General features: G+C 42.3%; 1 protein-coding gene across 1 annotated transcript in view; it reads right to left on the bottom strand.

The window, feature by feature from the left end:
- Positions 1-22521, bottom strand: part of LOC308385565 (sodium channel protein type 3 subunit alpha-like) — a 268750-nt gene that overhangs the window by 77940 nt on the left and 168289 nt on the right. The window contains exons 17-19 of the mRNA XM_080864556.1: positions 15219-15392; positions 10844-11005; positions 10568-10762 (exon numbers count right to left, since the gene is read on the bottom strand). Of these exons, the coding sequence (XP_080720682.1) occupies positions 10568-10762; positions 10844-11005; positions 15219-15392 (531 nt within the window). The remainder of the gene's footprint in view (positions 1-10567; positions 10763-10843; positions 11006-15218; positions 15393-22521) is intronic.

Here is a 22521-nt window from a genome sequence, read left to right as displayed (position 1 = left end):
ACAATGATCAATCTTTAATCATTCACAATGTGTCAGGGGCTGGGTCTGTGAGCCGGCGTTTGTGTGATTTTGTGTTATGCTCTTATGTTAAAATCATGTGCTGTTCTTAAGTTTGGTTTGCTGGTTTGTTTTTTCTATGCTTCTGTGTAGGTTCCCCTTGTGTCCCTCTGTCACTCCCTCTATCTCGTGTCAAGTTTGCGTGTCCCAGTTCATGTCTCTTCACATTTCCTGTTTTATTTTGAAAGTCTTGTTTCTATGCTCTTTGTGCTTAGTGTACTTTTCCCTGTGGTGTCATGATTATTTGTGTCAGCTGTGTTTCCCCAGGTGTTTCCATTTCCCCCGTTACCCTTCTGTGTATTTAAGCCCTCTGTCGTTCTCTGCTCAGTGTTGGTCCGTCTGCTTGTCTTGTGTCGTGTCACAGTATATTTTCTGGATTGTTTTCACGCGTCTGTTTAGGTCTCTATTCATGTTTTGAGTCATAGTTTTTACAGGTGCCTGTTCAGATTCACGTCACGTCAATGTTTTCATGTTGAGTTTAGTTTATCCCAGTTCAGTCTTGCCTTGTTTTTCTGTTTTGGACTTCGGCTAATAAACTGCTGACTTTTGGTTAAAGCTTTGTCTCTCTGGTGTCTGCTTTTGGGTCCGTTTCAGAGACACGGATGAAGTTTGCATGTGCTGGATGTTGTTTGTTGTGAAATAAAGCGAGCATCTCGCTCAGATCTACAGAGTCCCGTCATTCATCACGGTCGCTGTCGCTGACTCGCTGAATACTTTCATCATTAAAGACCGACTGTGCATACAGGAGCGCTCAGCTCTGAGTGAAGTTCATCTCGGGTAGTCGAGGAGAGCCCAAGAATCAGCTGCTGCTGTCCTGGATAATTTCATGAGCAACAAACACACACACACACACTCACGCACACATGGGGGAGGTGGTGGTGATGAATGGGCAGGTAACACGATCTGCTTTTGGTGCTTCTCCTCGTCACAACAAACCCCTGTGAGCAAAGCCCCCTGGGAAAAAACGTTTGCAACGTGAGAGATGAAGAACGAGAGAGAAGGGTGAGAGAGGGAAGAGGAGAGAAAGAGAGCGGGCGAGGAGAGGACGAGGTTATCTCTTAGCCTGTAATATTGTTTTATATAATGTTTGAACACAGGGAGGACAAACTGAGTTACAGGGACACCTAAAATGTACAAATACAGAAGCAGAAGGCTGCGAGATGTGAACTAAAGTATATGGACGCTGTACTAAAACGGTTTAGAATCACTAACAGAAACGCTGGAGCCTCAGACTGATCATTAAAAGACATGTTAGGGTCACATTTCCACAGGAGGACATGCCGTCTGTCATTTCCCACAATCTGTGGTTGGAGCGTTTTGAGGATTTTGCATTCAGAATAAGACTCAGTGTGTTTCAGATTAATACTCCCAACCTGAAGCTATGGGAACGTGATGATCCCGGGGAGTTGCCAGACAAGGTTTAAAGCCATTAAATACAAAGAGGGATAATTGGACCGCACCACCACTTCCTGCTGAAAGGGACAATGTGTGTCTTCTTTCATTTAAAAACAAAGTATTTGTATTTAATTAAATATTTGCATTTAGTGTTTAATGATTTTGATTTTCTTCTTTGGTGTTTAGTTTATTAACAAACCAGAGTATACTGCATTGTTTGTTGTTTACAATTGTGTTTTGTTTAGTTACCCCTCGTGTGTCATAGTGGTCTGCTCAGCCATTGTATGACCCTTGTGCGTCATTTCATGTGTGGGTCAGTTATGTGTGTTTGGGCACTCATTTGGTTTGTTAAGTTTTGTTTATTTGACGTCTTTTATGAGCTCAACATTTATTACTTTTGTAAATATGATTTTAGGGGGTTAAATAAATGAAAACCATGTTTTTCTAATAATTCCTGAGACTCCTCCTGTTTTTCAACTCGGTCCTCAACATTTACCTTAAAATTAAGTTCAGCTCTTTCAGTGTTTCTGTGGTAACCGTGGTAATAACTACTGATCTTAGTAGTTATTGCTTATTTTTTTAAGGAAACCAATGAGAAATCAAAAGAAATGACCCAATTTCAAAAGGCTGTAATTAATAAAGTAATAAACACAAAAGCTTGCAGTAAATTTTATAATATATGGGTGAATATAATGTTTTACATACAAAGCAACTTTCACAAGTGCCCTATATGTCTCCCTTGGATGAACAGCATATTATATGTCCATCTATCATCCATGCATCCATGCTGCTGATGGAACCTATTTTACACATGTCAGTAATCACATACGTGGTTCTAAATGTGCAACTGAAACTGATGTGTTGGGTTTTCTGCCCTGGGTTTGTCTCTTAGGTATCACGTACTGGAGATGTTTTAGGACAACTATGAACAAACAAAAACAGTTCAGTCATAATTATCCAACCAGGTGTTTGTACGGTTGTTTAATAGGATAGCTGTGCTCTCTGTGGGGGTGTCAGGGGTAGAGTGCTGTTAGGAGGCAAGCCTGTCACAGCTGTCACAGGACGAGAGGTTGGACAGGTTCTCAGTCCATCATAAGGCTCATAGTTCTGTGCGATCCACTGGGTTTAAACATCAGTATTGGACACTGAGAGGATGCAGTTTGCGAGCCTCTCAGTGTTTACAGCATGGACATTTAATCATTTTACACAAAAAGTAGCGCTTTTGGGGTTTATCATTATAAACTCCATGTTCCGGACACAGAGGAAATAAAAAGATTGTTAGTGCTAAGAGTTAATATTCTTTATCTCCACTGGACTGATTAATACAAGCCCAACGTGTCCTGGTTTCCATAATTGTCCACTTTTTCATTGTGTTCTGAATCCTGTTGTTTTATTTTTAACTTATAATAAAACTCGTCTTAGAAAAATATACATTTAATGTAACAGAGTTGATGCATCCCACCATTTATTTTCCTCCGCACGTGTGTTGTTTCTGCTTTGACCTGAAGCGCCTCATATAAGACCACCACCAGATGTTTCTTCTACTAAGAATAATCCATCCAGCATATATGTAATTAATCGGTCAGACAATTCAAACTGCTGATTTGTGCTGTTTGAGCAGCTTTGGAGGCCCTGCTAAAAATGACAATGATAAAAGTGAATGTACATGTATAAATGAACGGAGAGGAAAAGAGGAGGAGAAGGTGGAGGAGGAGGAGCGCAGAGGCAGGTGTGCTGCTGCTCAAGTGCTGGCTCAGGAAAACACATTCAGCCGCTCATTTGTCATAAAGAGAAAAAGCAAAGAAACATCTGGTTCCCTCTGTGCAGCTGCACACACACAGACACACACAGTTCAGGAACACAGTCTGCAGGAAGTAGCAGGAAACACTTTTCAGAATAAAAGCCCAGGAACAAAGGCAGCTCAGAAACTGTTTCTGAAGAACATCAGGACAGAGATCTACATGAATGAATCCATTACTCTATTAGGATAATCCAGTGATTTACAACTTTAATCAACTTCACATTTACCTTTAATGACAAACTATCTATCCCAGGGGTGGGCAGTCTCAGTCCACGAGGGCTGGTGTCCTGCAGGTTTTAGGTCTCACCCTGGGTCAACCCACCTGAATCACATGATGAGTTTGTTACCAGGCCTCTGGAGAACTTCAGGACATGTTGGCTGTTTCCCAATTCAGGGTCTGCAGCCTCAACGATCCTCAAGGGCCGCGTACTCAAAGACCACTAAGGCCGGAAGTGCGAGGCTTGTGAAATGGCAGAGCGTTCTCACTCCCGAGGCGTAACATGTCGACGTTTTGTCACGTCCCGCGGCGTTCCTGAGGAACGCGAAAGGAGACCTTCGGCGTTCTTATGGTACGCGGCGGGTTATGGCTGGAATCCAGTGCAATGACGCTCCCGCGGTAGTAGACGTTCCAGCCCTGTATTCCAGCCCTAAACCTAACCTTATCCCTAGCCCTGACCATAACCTTATTCCTGACCTTAACCAGGACTTTAATGATGTTAAATAGCGTGTTTCTAAGCGATTTGAAGAAAAAGAGCGAACATGTGTAGGTTCAGTCCAGACGGTTCTCATATTTCCTCTTTTTCCGAGGTCGTCATTTAGGAACGTGGTGGGTAGCCGAAAACGTAATATGGTGACGATTTGTCACCTAGCGTAAAATGTTACGCTTTGGGAGTGAGAACGGGTTGGAAATGGGACGGTCTAGCCTCCGTCGCGCTGCCCAGGTTGCCTAGCAACCATGATACTAACCACTGGAAACGTGTCATACAGCTTTGTTTGACAGAAATGAAGGAGAAAACCTTTTGTTTATTTGTTTGTTTGTTTCTACATGAGCTTTGATCATTCTCTGTAAGATTAAGCTCAGCTATTGAACGGCGTATATTTAAAGTAAAGGCTTTAAAACCAAGTTAGTACAAACGTCACTAATGTCACATAACTTTGCCGACATGTGGCCAACAGTAATGTTTAATGTTCTTCGTTATTAAACATTTGCACATAAATAAGTGACATAATATTCAGTACTTAAAGTTTACTCTTCGGGGGCCCCTCATCCGCCGTTTTTTTTTCGGCACAATTATCCACACCCAGCGCCACGCTATGCATTCTGGGATATGTTGGGCCACGAAGGACGCATTTGAGGGCCGCATTTCGAGCAGCCTTCAAATTGGGACAGCCTTCGTCGTGTCACTGTGACGTAATCGGCCTTAAAATGCGGCCTTTAAAGCTGCAGACGCTGAATTGGAATACAGCGGTTGAGGAGCTAATTTAGCCATTTAAATCAGCTGTGTTGGTTCGAGGCCACATCTAAAACCTGTAGGGACACCGGCCCTCGTGGACTGAGACTGCCCACCCCTGATCTGTCCTGTTCTTAAAGGCTATTTGGTGTGAGGCTGTGTTGAGAGTTTGGTTCGCTTTGCCAACAAGATCTTGACAGAAGGATGTGGGCCTTCTGCCGTCACTGAGTGTGTGCACACACACACACACACACACACACACACACACACACACACACACACACACACACACACACACACACACACACACACACACACACACACACACACACACACACTATATGATTGGCTAAGCAAATGTAAATAACAATACACGTCATTAGGTGTGTGTGTGTGCATTCTGTTTTTAATTAAAATCAGAATCAGCTCTTACAGTAACGCGTCATCTGTGTGCTCATGTGCAATACTGTCGGTCTGCGAACAGCTGGTCCTCTCTCCTGCCCCGGTGCCTTCTGGGTGTTAGAGTAACATCGTGAGGTTCAGTGTCATGGCAACCATGTCTCACATCTTGCCCGCCAACTGTTTCCGTGACAAAACTCTGAGTCGTTAAAGTGAAACTTCCTTTTTTTGTATTTCTTCTTTTTCCTTACTTCCTCCTCATTTTTCCCTTTCCTGCTTCGCTTCGTGTTTTATTTTGCACTTTTCACTTTTCTTCCACTCTTCGTTCTCCTTCTGTGTTTCCCCCTTTTGGTCTTTCCATCTTTTAAATTCCTCCCTTTCATTTTAATTCCATCTCTTTATTTCCTCCTTCCTTCCTTTCTTATCATACTTCTTCCTTTTCCTTCTTACCTTTTCTCGTTCCTTTTGTTTTCATTTTCCTTCTATTACTTCCTCTTTTTCCTTTCTGGTTCTTCGTACCCCTCCATCTCGCTGTTCATTTTTACTTTTTCCATCTTTTCCTTCTTCTGTTTACTTTTGCTCCTTATTTCCTTTTATTTAAACAGGAAGCAGGAAGCTTAATTTCTTCCCTCTGTGCCTTGTTCTTGCTTTTTCTGATTTCTTTCTTGAAACTGTGTCAGATTTATTTTCCTCTCTTCTTTCCTCTTCTGCTCTCTCCCTCTCACCATTTACCATTTCCTTCTTCCTTGTTTAGTTTTTCCACTACTTTTCCCTCTTTAGTTCTCTTGCCAAAATGTTTTCCTTTTCCTTCCTCACCTTTTCTCTTCCTCCTTCATTTCTTTTATTCTCGTACTCTCCCTTTGTCTTCTTCTCTTCCTTTCTGTTTTTCTTTTCATCTTTTCTTTTCTCTAGTACCTATTTTCTTCCTTTTATACCCTCAGTTTCCTTGTACCATTTCCTCCCCTTTCCTGTCTTTACATATGAGACTACTTTTCTTGTTCCTTTCTTTTACCCTGTGCTTCTAAATTCTCCTCTTCTTTCTTTTATTGCATTTCTTCCCTCTTCATTTTCTTCCTCCTCAACTTTTCTCCTTCTTTCCTGTACTGTATCAGTTTTATCACTTTCTTCCTCAGGTTCTTACGTCTCTATTACCCCTTACCTTTTCTCCTCATCCTTCTGCAATAATCCTTTAACTCTGTTTTTATTCTTTGAATTTGTTTCTTGTTTGTTCTACTGACAACTTCTTTTCTTGAGTTTTTCTCACTTCTTTCACTTTGTGAGTTCCTCTTCTTGCTCCTATCCTTTCCCACTTTTTGTCCTCCTTCCCTTTTATTCTTTTCTCCTCCCCTTTTCCTTCTTCCTTCCCTATTTTCTTCCCATTGCTCCTTCCTTATCTTCTCTTGCTTTTCTTTAATGGCATCTCCCTCTTGTCCTTTCCTTTGATCTTTTCTCTCTCTGTCTCTGTTACCACCTCTTTATTCCTTTTGGCATCACCTCGAGTTACCTTAACTTGAATTACCCTTCCTGCTTTCCTTCCTGTCTGTTTACAGTATTTGGACATGCTTTCACTTGTTTCCTCCTTCCTCACTGCCTGTTATGAGGTCTGACAACGTGACATCCTATAACCACCACCACCAAAAAAAAAAGTCATGCACACATACAAACACGTGAACGCATGCAAGGCATGTGCACACCTAAGCACGCTGAGGTGTGCACAATGGGGCCATTTCTAAAAGGATAAATCACATGAATAGCAAAGGTTCACACACACACACACACACACACACACACACACACACACACACACACACACACACACACACACACACACACACACACACACACACACACACACACTCATTCACTCAGGTCAGCATATCCCTCTGTAGGAGGAGATACAATTCCTGTCACTGAGGACGGAATAAGAGGCTGTTGACGGCATGCTTGTCTGCGTGTGTGTGTGTGTGTGTGTGTGTGTGTGTGTGTGTGTGTGTGTGTGTGTGTGTGTGTGTGTGTGTGTGTGTGTGTGTGTGTGTGTGTGAGCTGTCTGGCCTATCAAGCTCATTATTAAATATCCATGAGACCATTAAGCTAAATAGATGAGTGAGACTCTATTATTGCTGCGCGCACACACATTTCATGATCCACTGACTGGTGAATATGAGAATCCACTACAGAGTATATTACAGGCTGTGAAGACTAGACAAGGAAGAGGAGGGACAGAACGAGGAGCCCAGGGAACAAATGAAAATGATAAAAACGGAAATTAAGGAGTAAAATTAAATTGTATTCAAGCTCCTTTTTCCACATTTGTTGATCCTGCTTTCTTTGTCATGTAAAGCATCCTTTAAATATATTTATTTAAATATATTTATTTAAATATATTTATTTAATATATTCTATTTATCCAGTTATATTTGGACCCCAAACTCTGGTGTTGGGATATATATACGCTAAGATCTGACTGCTACTCAGACACCTGCTGCTGCTAAAACATAAATGCAGTTTAGAATAATAATGCTATAAACTGCTGAATCTGTTTGGCTGCTGCTCTCCCTGCATCAGGCTCATGTTGGGACATCAACGATTATGGAGCCATACCAACAAATCTATGATGTACTGTTTGTTAACAATAAAACATTTTGAGATGGATCTAGTTCCACAGATCCAGAAAAAAACTAAAAACTTTCAATCCAAGATATTTTTATTCCAAAAAAGAAAAGGTAGCATCGGTGCAGCACCTAGTTTCCTCTGCTGCCCAAACATCTCCTGTTCACGAGTTGATTTATCTGTTTGACCTGTTGTACTTTGGTTAATTTAAAAAAAAGAAAATCTTGTATTCGTCTTTGTGAGTAATGTCACCCTGAGATCCCGGTTCTAGGCAGAAGCATATTTATGGGATAAATTCATCTACAATCCACTGAGAATTAGGGAAGAGCCAGAAACACAACAGCTGAGACAAACTAGGAAATCATGCATACAGCAGAAGAAGCTAAAGTAACACTTTCAAGTGCTGGGATTTTATTTCAGTGTTTTTAATGTTTACAGTAAGGGGGATTCCAGAATTTGAAGAAAATTAACTTCAGCTCAGTCTTGAAACCAAAGTTAGGAGGAGGTGCAGGAATCAGGCTTCACCTCAGACTACTTGAAATAAAAGCTTATTATGGATTTTATTTTTGTCCGGTGAGGCCAAACACAAGTTGATGACCGGCTTTATTGCTTGCATTCATTTCAGTCAGATATCCTCCCACGTTATTCCACAGAGGAATATCCTCTATAGCTGAGGAGGTAGAGCAAGTCAGGCTTTAATCACAAGGTTGTTACTGGACATTCAGCTACTCGAAGTACGGGAAAAGGTACTGAACCCCAATCTAGCCCTGATGAAACGGGGTATGAGTGTATGATGATAAGGTTTTTAAAAATGATTAAAGGCATAAAGGAGGTGTGCCAAGTACCTGTCCTGACAGGTGTATTGAAATCTTACTGTAGAGGAAAACTTACTAATATTTACTCAAAATCTGGTTCAGATGTAGTTTGACTGCTGAACTTACTCATTATTATTTCAGAGACGTGTCAACTCTGCCAGCTCACAAGTGACCAGTACTTTTGTTTTTTTTACTAATGCTGCGGAACAAAGTAATAACAAACACACCCTGCATGTGACAAAGTGGTGAATAATATCGTCTCACTTCAGCTATGACTTGTGTGCTTGAATGAGTGTGTGTGTTTGGGGGGGGGGGGGGGCGTTTGACCATCTGATCGTGGAACTTTCTCTTCTCCAGTTACGTACTACTATAATCCCTCTCCCCCAACAGACAGACAGACAGACACACACACACACACACACACACACACACACACACACACACACACACACTCTGATTGATTGATGTGTTTAGACGTGCAGAGGTGACGTGTTCATGCTAGCAGGGGGTTGCATTGTATAGTAAGAGAGGTAAAACGAGCTCTCTGTGTGTGTGTGTGTGTGTGTGTGTGTGTGTGTGTGTGTGTGTGTGTGTGTGTGTGTGTGTGTGTGTGTGTGTGTGTGTGTGTGTGTGTACGTTGGGGGTGCTGGGTAAGATGAGATGGCAGATAGTTATCAGAAGAAAGGAAATCTTTTCTGTTCTCCTTTTGTCAAGTGCTCCCTGCATTGGTCTGTGTGTGTCTGTGTGTGTGTGTCTGTGTGTGTGAGATAACACTTAGTCTACACAAAAATTAAACTGCTAATACAGTCCAAGTAAAAACAAAACACATAAAAATGGAACGAGCATAAAACAAGTGAAATGTATTTATTGGTCAAAGGAGCTCAGCTTCAAGAATTTGCTCTGGAAATTTCTTAATAATGAAAGTTATAAGATGAAATAAATGACTTTTTTGGATATGTATGTTGTGATGGTGAAGGCCATCAAAATCAGCAAGAATCCCTCCTCTGTGGACCACAAGTCTTCTCCGAGCTGGCTGAGCTGTCACATTTTCATCCCTCAGCCTCGACTCGAAGCAGGATTCGATACCCGCGGTAGCACATGGCTAAGTCAGGTCAGGAAAGCCCACCTGCTGACCAAAACACAGCCTTTCTCTTCTGCCCAACAGTTATTTTTAACGAGCTCTGTTTAGCCAAAATGCTGAATTACAGTTAACTCTAACCCTAACAACTGTAGACTCGGTCCAAAGTGCTTGGATAGAAGACAGCTGGCCTTTGATTCAAGCACTTTGGACTGGACCATGACCTGGATGATTAAGAACCTGCACAGACACACACAACTACACAACTACCAACTCAGTTTGCTCACAGTTATGAGCAAAGTTAGCCAGCATCTCTCACTACACTGAAGCAAATATCTCAACTTTTGTGAAAAATCTTCCTCACACTGCATTGAAACACTCATCAGCTGAGATTCTCCTGACAATCAGAATCCAAGGAGAAGCTTATGGACGCTGTCTGACAACAACAGGATTTCAAGGGTCTAACTTCTCTTTCACATTGACCCAGGGGGACAAAGGGACACGGCCTTGAGAAAAGTGAGAGAAATCATTAGACTTCATGGTGAGTTATGATAATATCTTACAGCAGTATTCGAAGTGTAAAACCTTTGTGTTTGGGTTGAATACATCATTGCACCAACTTAGGTCAAAAGCAGCCATTCCTCCTTCTGAACAACATTCCAGTTTGCCAATGTCGAGTCATTTAAAGTGACTGTCTCTGGAGACTGACAATGACCGTGAGACTACATGGACCAATGTTAAATAGCTAGCCAATGACGCTAATTTGCTAATGATGCTAAAGTTTTACATCTCCTCAAAACATTTGTTTTAACTTGCAGACTGCCAACACCAACTGACCGGCTGGAGCACAACGGACATTCCAGCTTAGTCCAATAGATGATCATACCCAGTATAAGTCAGTCACACCTCCTAAAAGTCAAAATTCCAGAGGGATTCTTTGATTAAGCAGGTAGGAACTCACCACCAGGTTTCCGATGACCATGACCAGCATGAAGACGAGGATGCAGAGCGGCTGCCCTGCGACCTCCATGCAGTCCCACATGGTCTCTATCCACTCGCCGCACAGCACCCTGAAGACGATGAGGAACGAGTGGAAGAAGTCCTTCATGTGCCAACGAGGAAGAGTGCAGTCCTTGGAGATCTTACACACACATTCCTGCAGAGGCGGCAGAAAGAAGCTCAATGTTCTGAACAAGCGACGTCAGGCCCGTACCTTAGTCTGGGTCAGAAGTGTTACCTGGTAGTTTTTCCCAAACAGTTGCATGCCGACCACGGCAAAGATGAAGACGATGATGGCGAGGACGAGCGTCAGGTTGCCCAGAGCGCCCATAGAGTTCCCGATGATCTTTATCAGCGTGTTGAGAGTTGGCCATGAGCGAGCAAGCTTAAAAACACGTAGCTGCAAGGGAAGCGAGGAAAAGGAAGAGACAGCAGAGCTAAAACCAGGTTTCTCAGATGATGTCATGGGCACATTGCTCAAGAGTTGTCTGCCATATTGGATGTAATTGAGCTATCGGTTGCTAGGGAAAAATGGAAGTTGGCAGTGGTTCCTATGGCTGTTTCTAGGTTAAATCAGATGTGAAGACAGTGCTACATGAAAAACCACACAGACATTCTCCTTCAAATTAAACGTTGTGCCTCAGCACTGCAGCCAACATGTTGCAAAGACACAACTATTACTTTGAAGGTAAACTCTTCATTTCTGGTTTGTGTCACACTTTGCACAGTTTGACTGCAGCCCAGAGAGCAGTGTTTGTGGGCAGGTGCATGACGTCCATTCCAACTACAACTGCAGCAACATACTGGTGGTCAAAGCAATCACAAGGAGGACGGGCAATTAGGGGTGGGCGATATAAACGATATACGATAGAAACAATATAAATTTGGCCAACGATAGAGATTTTGACTATATCGCTCTATCGCGATAGCGCATGTTGATGATGTCATCAAGCGGCGCCTGTTTTGGTCGAAAGCATCGCAGTGGCTAAAACCATTATCATCTGCAAATTATGGCCGGCGACAGTCACAGCAAAGAGATGAAGCCCTTTTGAAATATGGGGAAAGCCAAAAACTGCGCTTCCTCCACTTCCGTAACATTGATTCATTAATGTTGAATTCTCTCACAGCTGCTCTATTCCCATGTTGTTGCAGTATATTAATAACTAACCTCGTATTGTGGATGAATGATCTCAGTTGTTCTCCTGACTGAAGTTTGGCCCGTGTACAGCATCCTGCTATGCGATTGCATTTGTCCCTGACCACCAGAATCCCTCACGTTAACTTTTAATGAGTGGAAAAAAAGTTGGCGTTCATCCTCCAGCTTCACTGTGCTAATGTTATGCTAACATAGCTGTGTCGCTAGCAATCATGTAGCACAACATTATATATCAGGTAGTCAGACTTCAGTAACCCCTCAAAGGCCACTGCTGTTTAGTTTCTGTCTTCATTTATGTTGGAAGTGATAGCAGAGCTGTACGTTTGAATTGTTTCAGAAATCTCTCAGTCAGAACATGGTATGAAATGTTTAGGTGTAAACTAGCGAGCTAACTTCCTGTTAACTTCTGTCTCTGTTAAATTTAATAAATTCTGTTTTCATGGATGCATCGATGTAAAACTTAATTGTTACACCCGATAAAGCAGCAACGCTGATGATTCTTTTAAAGATGAAAGAATTTAGACCGTTTTTAACTCTCAGTGTTTGTTTGACTTTGGGACCTGAAGTTGACGGAGTTTTGGACCCAGATTACTTCGCGAAGCTCCTCACTACGGCAGCCATAATGCTCTGACAATCCATCAAGCTGTGCGGCTTACCAAAGTTGTACTAAAACATTTTTTTTAACAGATTTCTGCACGCAGAAATCGGTTTGAGGTCAGTAAGCACAACCAGAATTCATACATAAGGCACACTCTCGATTTTTGAGAAAATTAAAGGATTTTTAGTGTGGAAAATACGTTATACAGAAGAAAAGAATATATCGTGATATATATTATTACCGCACGTGCTTCAAATTATATCATATCATTATATGAATTTTAGGCCATATCGCCCAGCCCTACGGGGAATACACCTTTTTCCCTAGCAACCACTCATTGGTCACTGACTGGTCTCTAGGCCTGTGTGGTTGGGACCTTATTCATCTGATCCTATGGTCACATGTCAAGAATAATTAACATCACATGATGGGTGTCTGTAAAACTTCAATACAGGATTTCTGAGGAGAGTTTGGTGTGGCCTGTCATGGTTAATATGCTCGGCAGTTCCGCAGTAACCAAGCGCCTAGCCTCCATTTTTATTAGGATGATAGCCAAGTTGCCTCGTGTTCATCTGCTAAATTTCATCAGCTTTGCCTGAAATGTCATGTTTGTCTGAAGTAAATGGTGTAAATGTCTCTAAGATTGAGAGATATTTGGATCTTTAACAAGTCTGACAAAACAAACAGAAATTTAAATCGAAGATTTGAGGAAAATTGCTGATTTTATTTATTTGAAGTTCATTTGACGATCGTGTCTGAAGCTGCATACTCATATTGCCACAGATGGGGCTTTGTGTCGTTTTTGGACTCACAGGTGTTTTTTTACTTCTCTCTTTATTTTCAATAAATCAACCGAAAGAGAGAGGAAGACTCAAAGACAATGAAAGCATGAAACAAAATTAAGGTCAGCATCAGAGAGAGAGGAGAGAAAGAAAAAAACAGTATTCAAAATTACAGAGCACGGCTGAGAAAACAGAGGAACAAAAGAGAAACAGAACAGAGGAAGAAAAAACAAAGAAACCAGGCCGGCGCAGAAGAAAGGCTCAAACATCAGAGTGGCTTTATTAGTGTGTGCGAGTCTGTGTGTGTGAGTGTGTTTGCCTCTGGTAGAACCTGACAATACCCAGAGTGACACTTAGAAAGATCGACGCAGACTGATGAAGACAGCCTGCGAGGATCTGTGTGTGTCTGTGTGTGTGTCAGTGTGTGTGTCTGTGTGTGTGTCAGTGTGTGCGTCTGTGTGTGTCTGTGTGTGTGTCTGTGTGTGTGTCTGTGTGTGCGTCTGTGTGTGTCTGTGTGTGTGTCAGTGTGTGCGTCTGTGTGTGTCTGTGTGTGTGTCTGTGTGTGCGTCTGTGTGTGTGTCTGTGTGTGTGTCAGTGTGTGCGTCTGTGTGTGTGTCATTGTGTGCGTCTGTGTGTGTCTGTGTGTGTGTCAGTGTGTGCGTCTGTGTGTGTCTGTGTGTGTGTCTGTGTGTGTGTGTGTCTGTGTGTGTGTCAGTGTGTGCGTCTGTGTGTGTCTGTGTGTGTGTCTGTGTGTGTGTCTGTGTATGTGTCAGTGTGTGCGTCTGTGTGTGTGTGTGTCTGTGTGTGTGTCAGTGTGTGCGTCTGTGTGTGTCTGTGTGTGTGTCTGTGTGTGTGTGTGTGTCTGTGTGTGTGTCAGTGTGTGCGTCTGTGTGTGTCTGTGTGTGTGTCTGTGTGTGCGTCTGTGTGTGTGTCTGTGTGTGTGTCAGTGTGTGCGTCTGTGTGTCTGTGTGTCTGTGTGTGTGTGTGTCTGTGTGTGTGTGTGTGTGTGTGTGTGTGTCTGTGTGTGTGTGTGTGTGTGTGTGTGTGTCTGTGTGTGTGTGTGTGTGTGTGTCTGTGTGTGTGTGTGTGTGTGTGTGTGTGTGTCTGTGTGTGTGTGTGTGTGTGTGTGTGTCTGTGTGTCTGTGTGTGTGTGTGTGTGTGTCTGTGTGTGTGTGTGTGTGTGTGTCTGTGTGTGTGTCTGTGTGTGTCTGTGTGTGTGTGTGTCTGTGTGTGTGTCAGTGTGTGCGTCTGTGTGTGTCTGTGTGTGTGTCAGTGTGTGTGTCTGTGTGTGTGTCTGTGTGTGTGTGTGTCTGTGTGTGTCTGTGTGTGTCTGTGTGTGCGTCTGTGTGTGTCTGTGTGTGCGTCTGTGTGTGTCTGACCACTACTGTCCTCATCTTGTTTTCCTTGTTTGCCGGTGAAGCAAAATTGGACACAGTGGAACTTATATTTTGAGTGACACCGCTCATTATCAGCCAATCATCACGTCCTCTGCGAGGTGCGAAACATCCCGCTGAACACTGCCGTCTCATTGGGCCTTCAGCTGCCCATCAGCTGAGTTTCCAGCTTAATTATTATCTCCCGACTATGAATATACTGCGATGTCCACTTTAATAATTCCTAATGAAACAGAGAGCGGATGTAGCTGTTCTTGTGTTTGTACATTGGAATGTGCTTTCTAATGTCAGACTGCCTGTACGAGGGTAATGTGACACCATGTGACTTTCTATCAACATGTTTTAGAAACTATTTCTCCTGCTAAGATCTGACAAAATGTAACAAGTGCATTTCTTTGTTTCTTGTAAAAACTGACTTGTTAGCCATTTACTCTAATGTACCTACCTTTAAGTATTTGTAGATAAATAAAATTAGATTTTTATTCAAAATAAAATACATTGAAATTTAATTTAATTACTCAGGAATTACATCCTTAGTTGGGTTTCAGGATTTTTAGTCCTTCCAAATCAATCAGAAATCAGCTGGCTGATGAACTACGTGTTGTAATGATCAACAACATTTTAATTCAAGCCACCCCTTTGTTGAATTTGGTGGTAAATGTGGGACAATCGGTGTGATTTACCAGCCTGAAGGAGCGCAACACGCTGAGCCCCTCCACATCGGACAGGCCGAGCTCCATGAGGCTGAGGCAGACAATGATGCTGTCAAAGATGTTCCAGCCCGTCTGGAAGTAGTAGTATGGATCCAGAGCGATGATCTTCAACACCATCTCTGCTGTGAAGATGCCGGAGAACACCTGAAAGAGACACAGCAAGGAATGTAAGCTAGGTTTGGGACGTGGGGAGAGCGCTGCAACGCTGTTTTATGTTAGCATTCTTTAAACACACACATAATTTTCCGAGACTGTTTTTACAGCAGCACGCTCTGAATCACAAAACGGTATTCCTGTAAATGTTTATGTTAGCAGCAGATCGTAAATGCAGCAGCAAAGCCCTGTGTGTCCATATTATTTTGATTAAAGATGATTAAAAGGACCTAGAAGTGTTTCTGAAATATCACAGCCTCTGCCTGTGTCTGCAGGAAGTGAAAACATATTTAACATGGAGAACGATGACAGCGGCAGCAGCATGTGCTCATGCTGAAGCAGACGTCGAGACGAGAAGGTTTTTATATTTTGTCTTTCACTTTGCTGCCCCAGGATGAGAGAAATCGGGCTTATTTTGAACTGTCAATCATGCAAAGCTACTCTAACCAGTTAGTAGTACTGAGAATACAAAGGAAGCTGAGTCACAAAAGTACACACAACACAAAGGAAAGAACGTGGACATGTGCAGGTAGAGACAGAGACAGTCAGGTGAGGACACACAACCACACAGAGATACAAGAACTAAATGAAGGGCAGAGTTAGCCAAAGGGTAGGACATTTCAGACTGGGTTAGGTTCACACACACACACACACACACACACACACACACACACACACACACACACACACACACACACACACACACGTCACCTCGTATAACTGCTGCTGAAGTACACAAGTTCTTTAAACACCAGCAGGATTTCAGCTGCTCCAGAATAAAAGGACGTTCCAGCACACTGACCTGCTATGCTAACTTTAGCATGTGTGTCAGTTAGCATGAAGTGTAGCATCTTTCAAACAGCTGAAAGATGAAGCTAGCACAGAACGTACCACGAACTGCAGTTCCTCTAATGTCCACTCGAGGCTGTCTCCAGCACTGAGTCAGTCCCCATACACTCCCAGGTTCAAATCTCGGCTTTACAGCAGAAGGAAGCACGTTTAGAGCCTGATACAAGTAACAGTGTCGGACTTTAAAGCTAATTCCCCTCTTTGCAACATCGCTGAGTGGTGTGAGTTTTTAGGCAGCAGTGATCTGAGGACTTGGTGACAGACCTGTGTGACAGACAGAGTCTCTCAGTGTTGATTTGGTGATTTTAGAAAGTCTAATAAGACTTTTTCTCAGCTGGCTGCTCCTCTGGTTTGATCTCTTAAGCCTCTCTGTCTGCCTCTCAGTGCAGACCTCAGCTCATCCAGGGTCTGCCTCGCTCTGCTGTACATCACACGTGTGTCTGTGTGTTTGCTACATTTAAAGTGTGGGTTTATTCCACTCTGTGTGTGTGTGTTCGTGTTTTGCAGCAGCTCCTCTCCCTGCTTGTTGTTCCAGACTGAGGGGATCCTCGATGTGACACAAGCTACGTGACACACGTGTGTGTGTGTGCGTGCGTGCATGTGTGTTTTTCAGCCTGTGTGTGTTTCACAACCAGTTTGTATGAAAAATGTGTGCATGTACGTCTCCTAAAAAGTGAGTTTTCACTTCAGTTTTATTTCTGTGTTTGGGTGCTACAGAAAATCAGAGGCTCTGGGGTTACCTCTCTCTAAAATACTCACACACACACACACACACACACACACACCTCGATCCTCTTATATGGGCTCATTAACTCTGTAGTGCGTTGATTAGCTACTCAACAATCATGCTGTTATTATTACTGGCATCAGGAGAGCCTCTCTCTTGCTCTCGCTCGCACGCACGCACGCACGCACGCACACACACACACACACACACACACACACACACACACACACACACACACACACAGGTAAAGTGTGTGTGTGTTTGATGTAATGATGAAGGAGGCTCTTTCAGAACCAAAGGGTGAAGAAATACATAGAATCAAAGATTAAGAGGAAATGAATCAGTCTGAAAAAAAGGTAAATTTAAACAAATTTAACAGAAGGAGAACAAGAAGAGGAGAAGGTGAGGAAGAGAAGAATAAGAAGGAGGCTAAAGAGGAGAAGTGAAAGAAAAAGGAAGAGAAGTGAAGAAGAAGACGAGAAATGGGGTAACGGAGAAGGAGAGGAAGAATAAAAGAAGAATGATGAGGAAGATAAAACTAAGAATAAAGGAAAAGAGAAAGGAGGAGGAGGGTCAGGATGTGGAGGACAAAGGACAAAGAGGCGGTTGCTGGTTTGAATCCTGCCTGAGTTTGCATGTTCTGTGGGTTCAGCAGTCACATTTATCAGCGCTCTGTTTTTAAAGAGTGTGTGTTACTGATCGGTGCACAGAGTGTAACGGTGTGCTGACATCAGGCGGAGTGACATTAATCAAGTTAGACACAGTTCAGCTGTCAAATGTCAGCAGCTGCCTTTGGGCTCCAGCTAAAAATCACATCACTTCTCAGAACGCTTTATTTTATTATGCAAGAAATATTTGGTAAACTCTCTGAACGCTGAGGCTCAGCGAACATCACTCGGATTTATTTTTATTATAAAAACACATGGACTGATTTTTTCCCCCTGTTTTATTTCTAAAGTTTTTAAATGCAAGACAAAATGAACAGGAACACCATATGGAGTGCACCAACCACAGCAATACTTCATACAACTTTCAGAAATCATGGCAAAGTTCAAGCATGAAAAAAAAAACCTAAATTAAACCAGTAAACATATTACATTACATTGTACAAGTACATTTCTCCCATAAATCAGTCTATTGCACAGCCTCTTCACCTCACTGTGCAATACCTTTTGTGCAATACTTTTGTAAATAGTCAACAGTGCAATAGACCTCAATACTTGAAATGTGCAATTCACTTGTATTTTTATTTTTTAGTCCTATTTATTCTATTTATCCCCTTCGTATATTTTATTTATATTGTCTCTGTATTTATATATATGTGTGTGTAATATTCTGTAACTCTGTAACTTCTGTCGGTGCTGTGCTTTTTTGGAAATCGAATTTCCCAGAGGAACCCACCCGAGGGATTAATAAAGTTCTATCTATCTATCTATTAAAAAGAAATCAACAGATCACAGTTTTCCTTCCTTTCTATTATTTTAAGAGATACATATATGCATAGATTTGCTCTGAAAATTAGGACAATATTAATTTGCATATATTAGTTTTCATTTGTATCTCATTTGCTTCATTAGCATTTTGTTATTAAATTAATCATTGTACAATTTATTTAGGTTTTGGGGTGGGGAGTGGAGGGTTGTATTGAATACTGAAAATAGGCCAATGAGAATAAATATCAATAATACAGTTTAAAATTTAGGTTACTTTACAAACAGCTGTCCTGACATTGGCTGTGAACAAAACTCGCCAGTCAGGTAGCGAGTAATCCCGCCACAATAAAGTGCAGCGTAATAATGCTTTAGGTCTCCATAAAATATGAAGATTAGACAAATAAAACAAGTGGAAACCAACACAGAAATGATAAAGCTGCAGTTCCTCTGTTGTCCACTTGAGGCTCACTTCCACCTCACAGGCAGCTGGAGCTGTTTGCTAGGCTTCACCTCAGCTGAGTGGCCTTTTGGAGCATTTTTAATGACATCATGTGACCAATAATATGGCTCCTGCCAAACAGTCTGAGCTCCTGTACTTTGAATGATTGAGTGTCTGTGCATTTGAACTCTATAGTTTACTGATACGAACCACTAACCAAGCTTGGTAGCATTGCAGCAGCCAAATCACTAATTTGAGTGCGACATCATCAACAGTGGTTTGACTGCATTCATCTTTTTATACAAGTTCTGTGTGGAGGGTCTTAAAGGCAGACATGTCTCACCTGAACTTTTCAGAGCACACTTTAATCAGGTAAGTTACTTTGCTTCATCTCCTAATCCTAGCACTCTGCGATTTTACTCCAAATCAGAGGAGTTACGTTTAGCTTGCTTTTTAAAGTTAAAGGAGCTTGGAAAGAAAAGCGTCTGGACTTCTTTAAGTTGCTTGAAGACGTTTCACCTCTCATCCGAGAAGCTTCTTCAGTTCTAAGGTCAAATGGTGGAGAGTCCCAGATATAAACCTAGTGGGAGTTTCCCCCCACAGAGGGACAAAAGGACCCCCTGATGATCCTCTAATCGCCTGAGCCAAGGTGTGAAACTGGGTGTGGGTCCCAATCAGCCAGAGTTTCGGGTGTGTTCATTGTGAAACCTGGCCCCACCTTATCATGCGAATTCCTCGATGACCTGGATGACTGAGAATCTTCACAGACATCTTGCTTTTTAAAATTATACACGACTAACTGTCCACACTTTGTTGTGAAACAGGCGTTAGTCTGTGGGCCGAGATCTAGGTCTGAGATCCAGTTCAGCCAGCAGACTCGCTCGCTTCCTCACCAAACAGTTATGTCTGTGAGAACGAAGAGATGGCAAGTTTAAGGTCTAGACACTGTGTTCTCCACTGAGTGTGTGTGTCTGCGCGTGCTGATTCATTGACTGAGCAATGAAAAACTACTCGGGTCAGCAAGTAAGTGTGTGTGTGTGTGTGTGCGAATGCTGCTGGCTCCCAAACAGGGGTTGTCGACATCAGCACTCAGTAATAACAGTAACATCAGCAGAGAGAGGATGACACGGACTGTGTGAGTGTGTGCGCGAGACACACATGATTATTTTTGTCACAACCAGGCAGATGTAATGAGTAAGCAGCACACACACACACACACAGAGACACCGTGTCCATGTGGATTTCCTGATGATAAATTGCTTGTTCAAGTCTAAAGCTCATCAGTTTTTAAAATGTTTTTCCTAAATTCTGTTTATACGCTAATTTTACTTTAAAACATTTTACATCCCTGAGTTTTTGTCTTCCCCATCACTGTCCTAGTGCCTGTTAGCAAGGGCAGGACTATGCTGACCAAATTAGATAGGTTACAGCAGAGGACTGTGTGTTATTGTGAGGAAACACCACAGAAGAAGCCTGTCACGCAACAAACACCTTTCATCAGAGCAAGGAAACGTCTCATTCTTCACCTACATGCTAACACGACGTCGGAAAAGAATTGGAAGAGTTACAGAGTTTGACTTTTTAGGTTTAAGACTCAAGACGTGAATGTTGTGGAGCAACATCAATGAATGACTTAATGGTAAGAAGCACTGAAAGAAGCGTGTCAAGTGAAATGATCCTCGTTTTATTCAGGAGTCTTTTGTTCATCAAGATGACCCCTGAATACACAGAACGCCCCAAAATCAGACAGCCCTCTATGAGCAAGCCCTTGGTGACAGTGGGAAAGAAAAACTCCCTTTTGACAGGAAGAAACCTCAGGCAGAACTAGGCTGCCATCTATTGCAACTGGTTGGAGGGTTAGGGAAGGAGACATGAAAAAAGACACAGTGTGGAAGAGAGCCAGAGATTAATATTGGCTAATTATGATTATATGATTAACTGTAGAGCGAATGATATTCATCCTGGAGATCCAAGACTTATAGACCTGTTCCGCAAGACTTTTCGATCACTCCATTGTTAGAGCAACTAAAAGTTCATATGCAATAATTTGCTTTATTTTGTAGTACACCTCCATTATGTGACCTGCCTACTTTTCCATGCAGACACATAGAAAGCTAGAGGTGAGAAGACCAGCAGGAAAACCCTGTGAGCACCAATGACAACAGAGTCAGACAGCCTGAAGGGAAGAGCTGGGTTGGTGGCGGGTTGCAAAGTGGCTTGCAAATATAGAGCAATCAAAAGGGCAATCAAAAGAAATGTAAATGGGGTAGCCAGTTGCAAAATGCATGGGTCAGTTATATATATATCTCTACCTGTATATGTAAATATGATCTGCCCAGGGTTTTCTATTCTATTCTATTGACAGAGCTTAAGTTTTCAGTCTCACTGAACTCACTGAACTCACTATGTTTGATTTATATTTATATTTCATAAATTCTGTGAAACTGCCACATTAGCATGCTATATTAACATGCTATATTAGCATGCTATCATTTCCTAGTTAAACAGTGTTAACATAGCATTCAGCTGCTAGTCCCTCTCAGACTGACAACTCAATCCATCCATCTTCTTTCTCGTTGGAGCGTATCCTAGCTGTCATACTGTCATAGGTTGTGATTCAGGATACACTCAAAACCTTAAAATCAGATAAATGTTTTCAGATTTATTAAAATAAAAAACCAGACTTAATCTAAAATCCATCTAAAGTCCATACTGTGCTTCTATGATGAGAGACATTAAAGGTTAAGTATAATGAGGATGAGTTGTGCCCTTGATGCAGAGTGCTGCTCTGTGGATAAAAGCCTTCAGTGAATGTATGCATTCTATAGATCTTTGCACACATGGAAATATTGATAAGTGAAACCAGAGAGCGACGCTGAAGAGCACACGAGAAATAGCTACAAAAAGTGAAAACTGACATCGATTGTGTCAGCACAGAAATGACCTGAAATGATCCTTACATAACACACACACACACACACACACACACACACACACACACACACACACACACACACACACACACACACACACACACACACACACACACAAAGAGACACACAGCAGAGGCTCTCCTGTCCGTCAGAAAGGCTAGCTAAATGCTATGTAAACATCTGTGAGGATTAGAGGTTTTAGCCTATAAAGAACTTAGCGACTCCACAGTGCAATCGGATCCCGTTGACACGACGCGGCGTTTATCTGAGACTTCAGCGCCTCTGAATTGAAATGGAGGAGCGCTTCAAACTGTTTACGTTGCAAAAGTATATAGCTGCATTAAACTGGAGGCAAGATGACAGCAACATTAGAGGGATATTATACAACAGCTCGTGCTTTTGACTCCTTGACGTTCCTTGGGGGTTTTGAAGCTGTCTGAACATGTGGGCATACACAGCTGACCAGCTTAACGTACACAACATCATTATATAAATCGAATCAATCACTTTGTTTCAAAACTATCGATCCATCAGCTCTGTCTGCTCAATCCTACAGAGAGAGGTGAGCTATCAAATACCATCCACTCTCACACCTATACACTTAGCACATAAGAGTAAGACTCTTCAAGAGTAACAGAGAGCGACTCTTCCAGCAAAAACCAGGGCAAAAGATGCCTTAAAGCAGCGGCCCCCCACCCCCGGGCCTCGGACCGGTACCGGGCCGCGAGAGTCTAGGCTC

This window comes from Rhamphochromis sp. 'chilingali', assembly GCF_963969265.1.
Source record: "Rhamphochromis sp. 'chilingali' genome assembly, chromosome: 18".
In the NCBI taxonomy this organism is placed as follows: domain Eukaryota; kingdom Metazoa; phylum Chordata; class Actinopteri; order Cichliformes; family Cichlidae; genus Rhamphochromis; species Rhamphochromis sp. 'chilingali'.
This window is presented reverse-complemented; position numbering and strand designations above follow the sequence as displayed.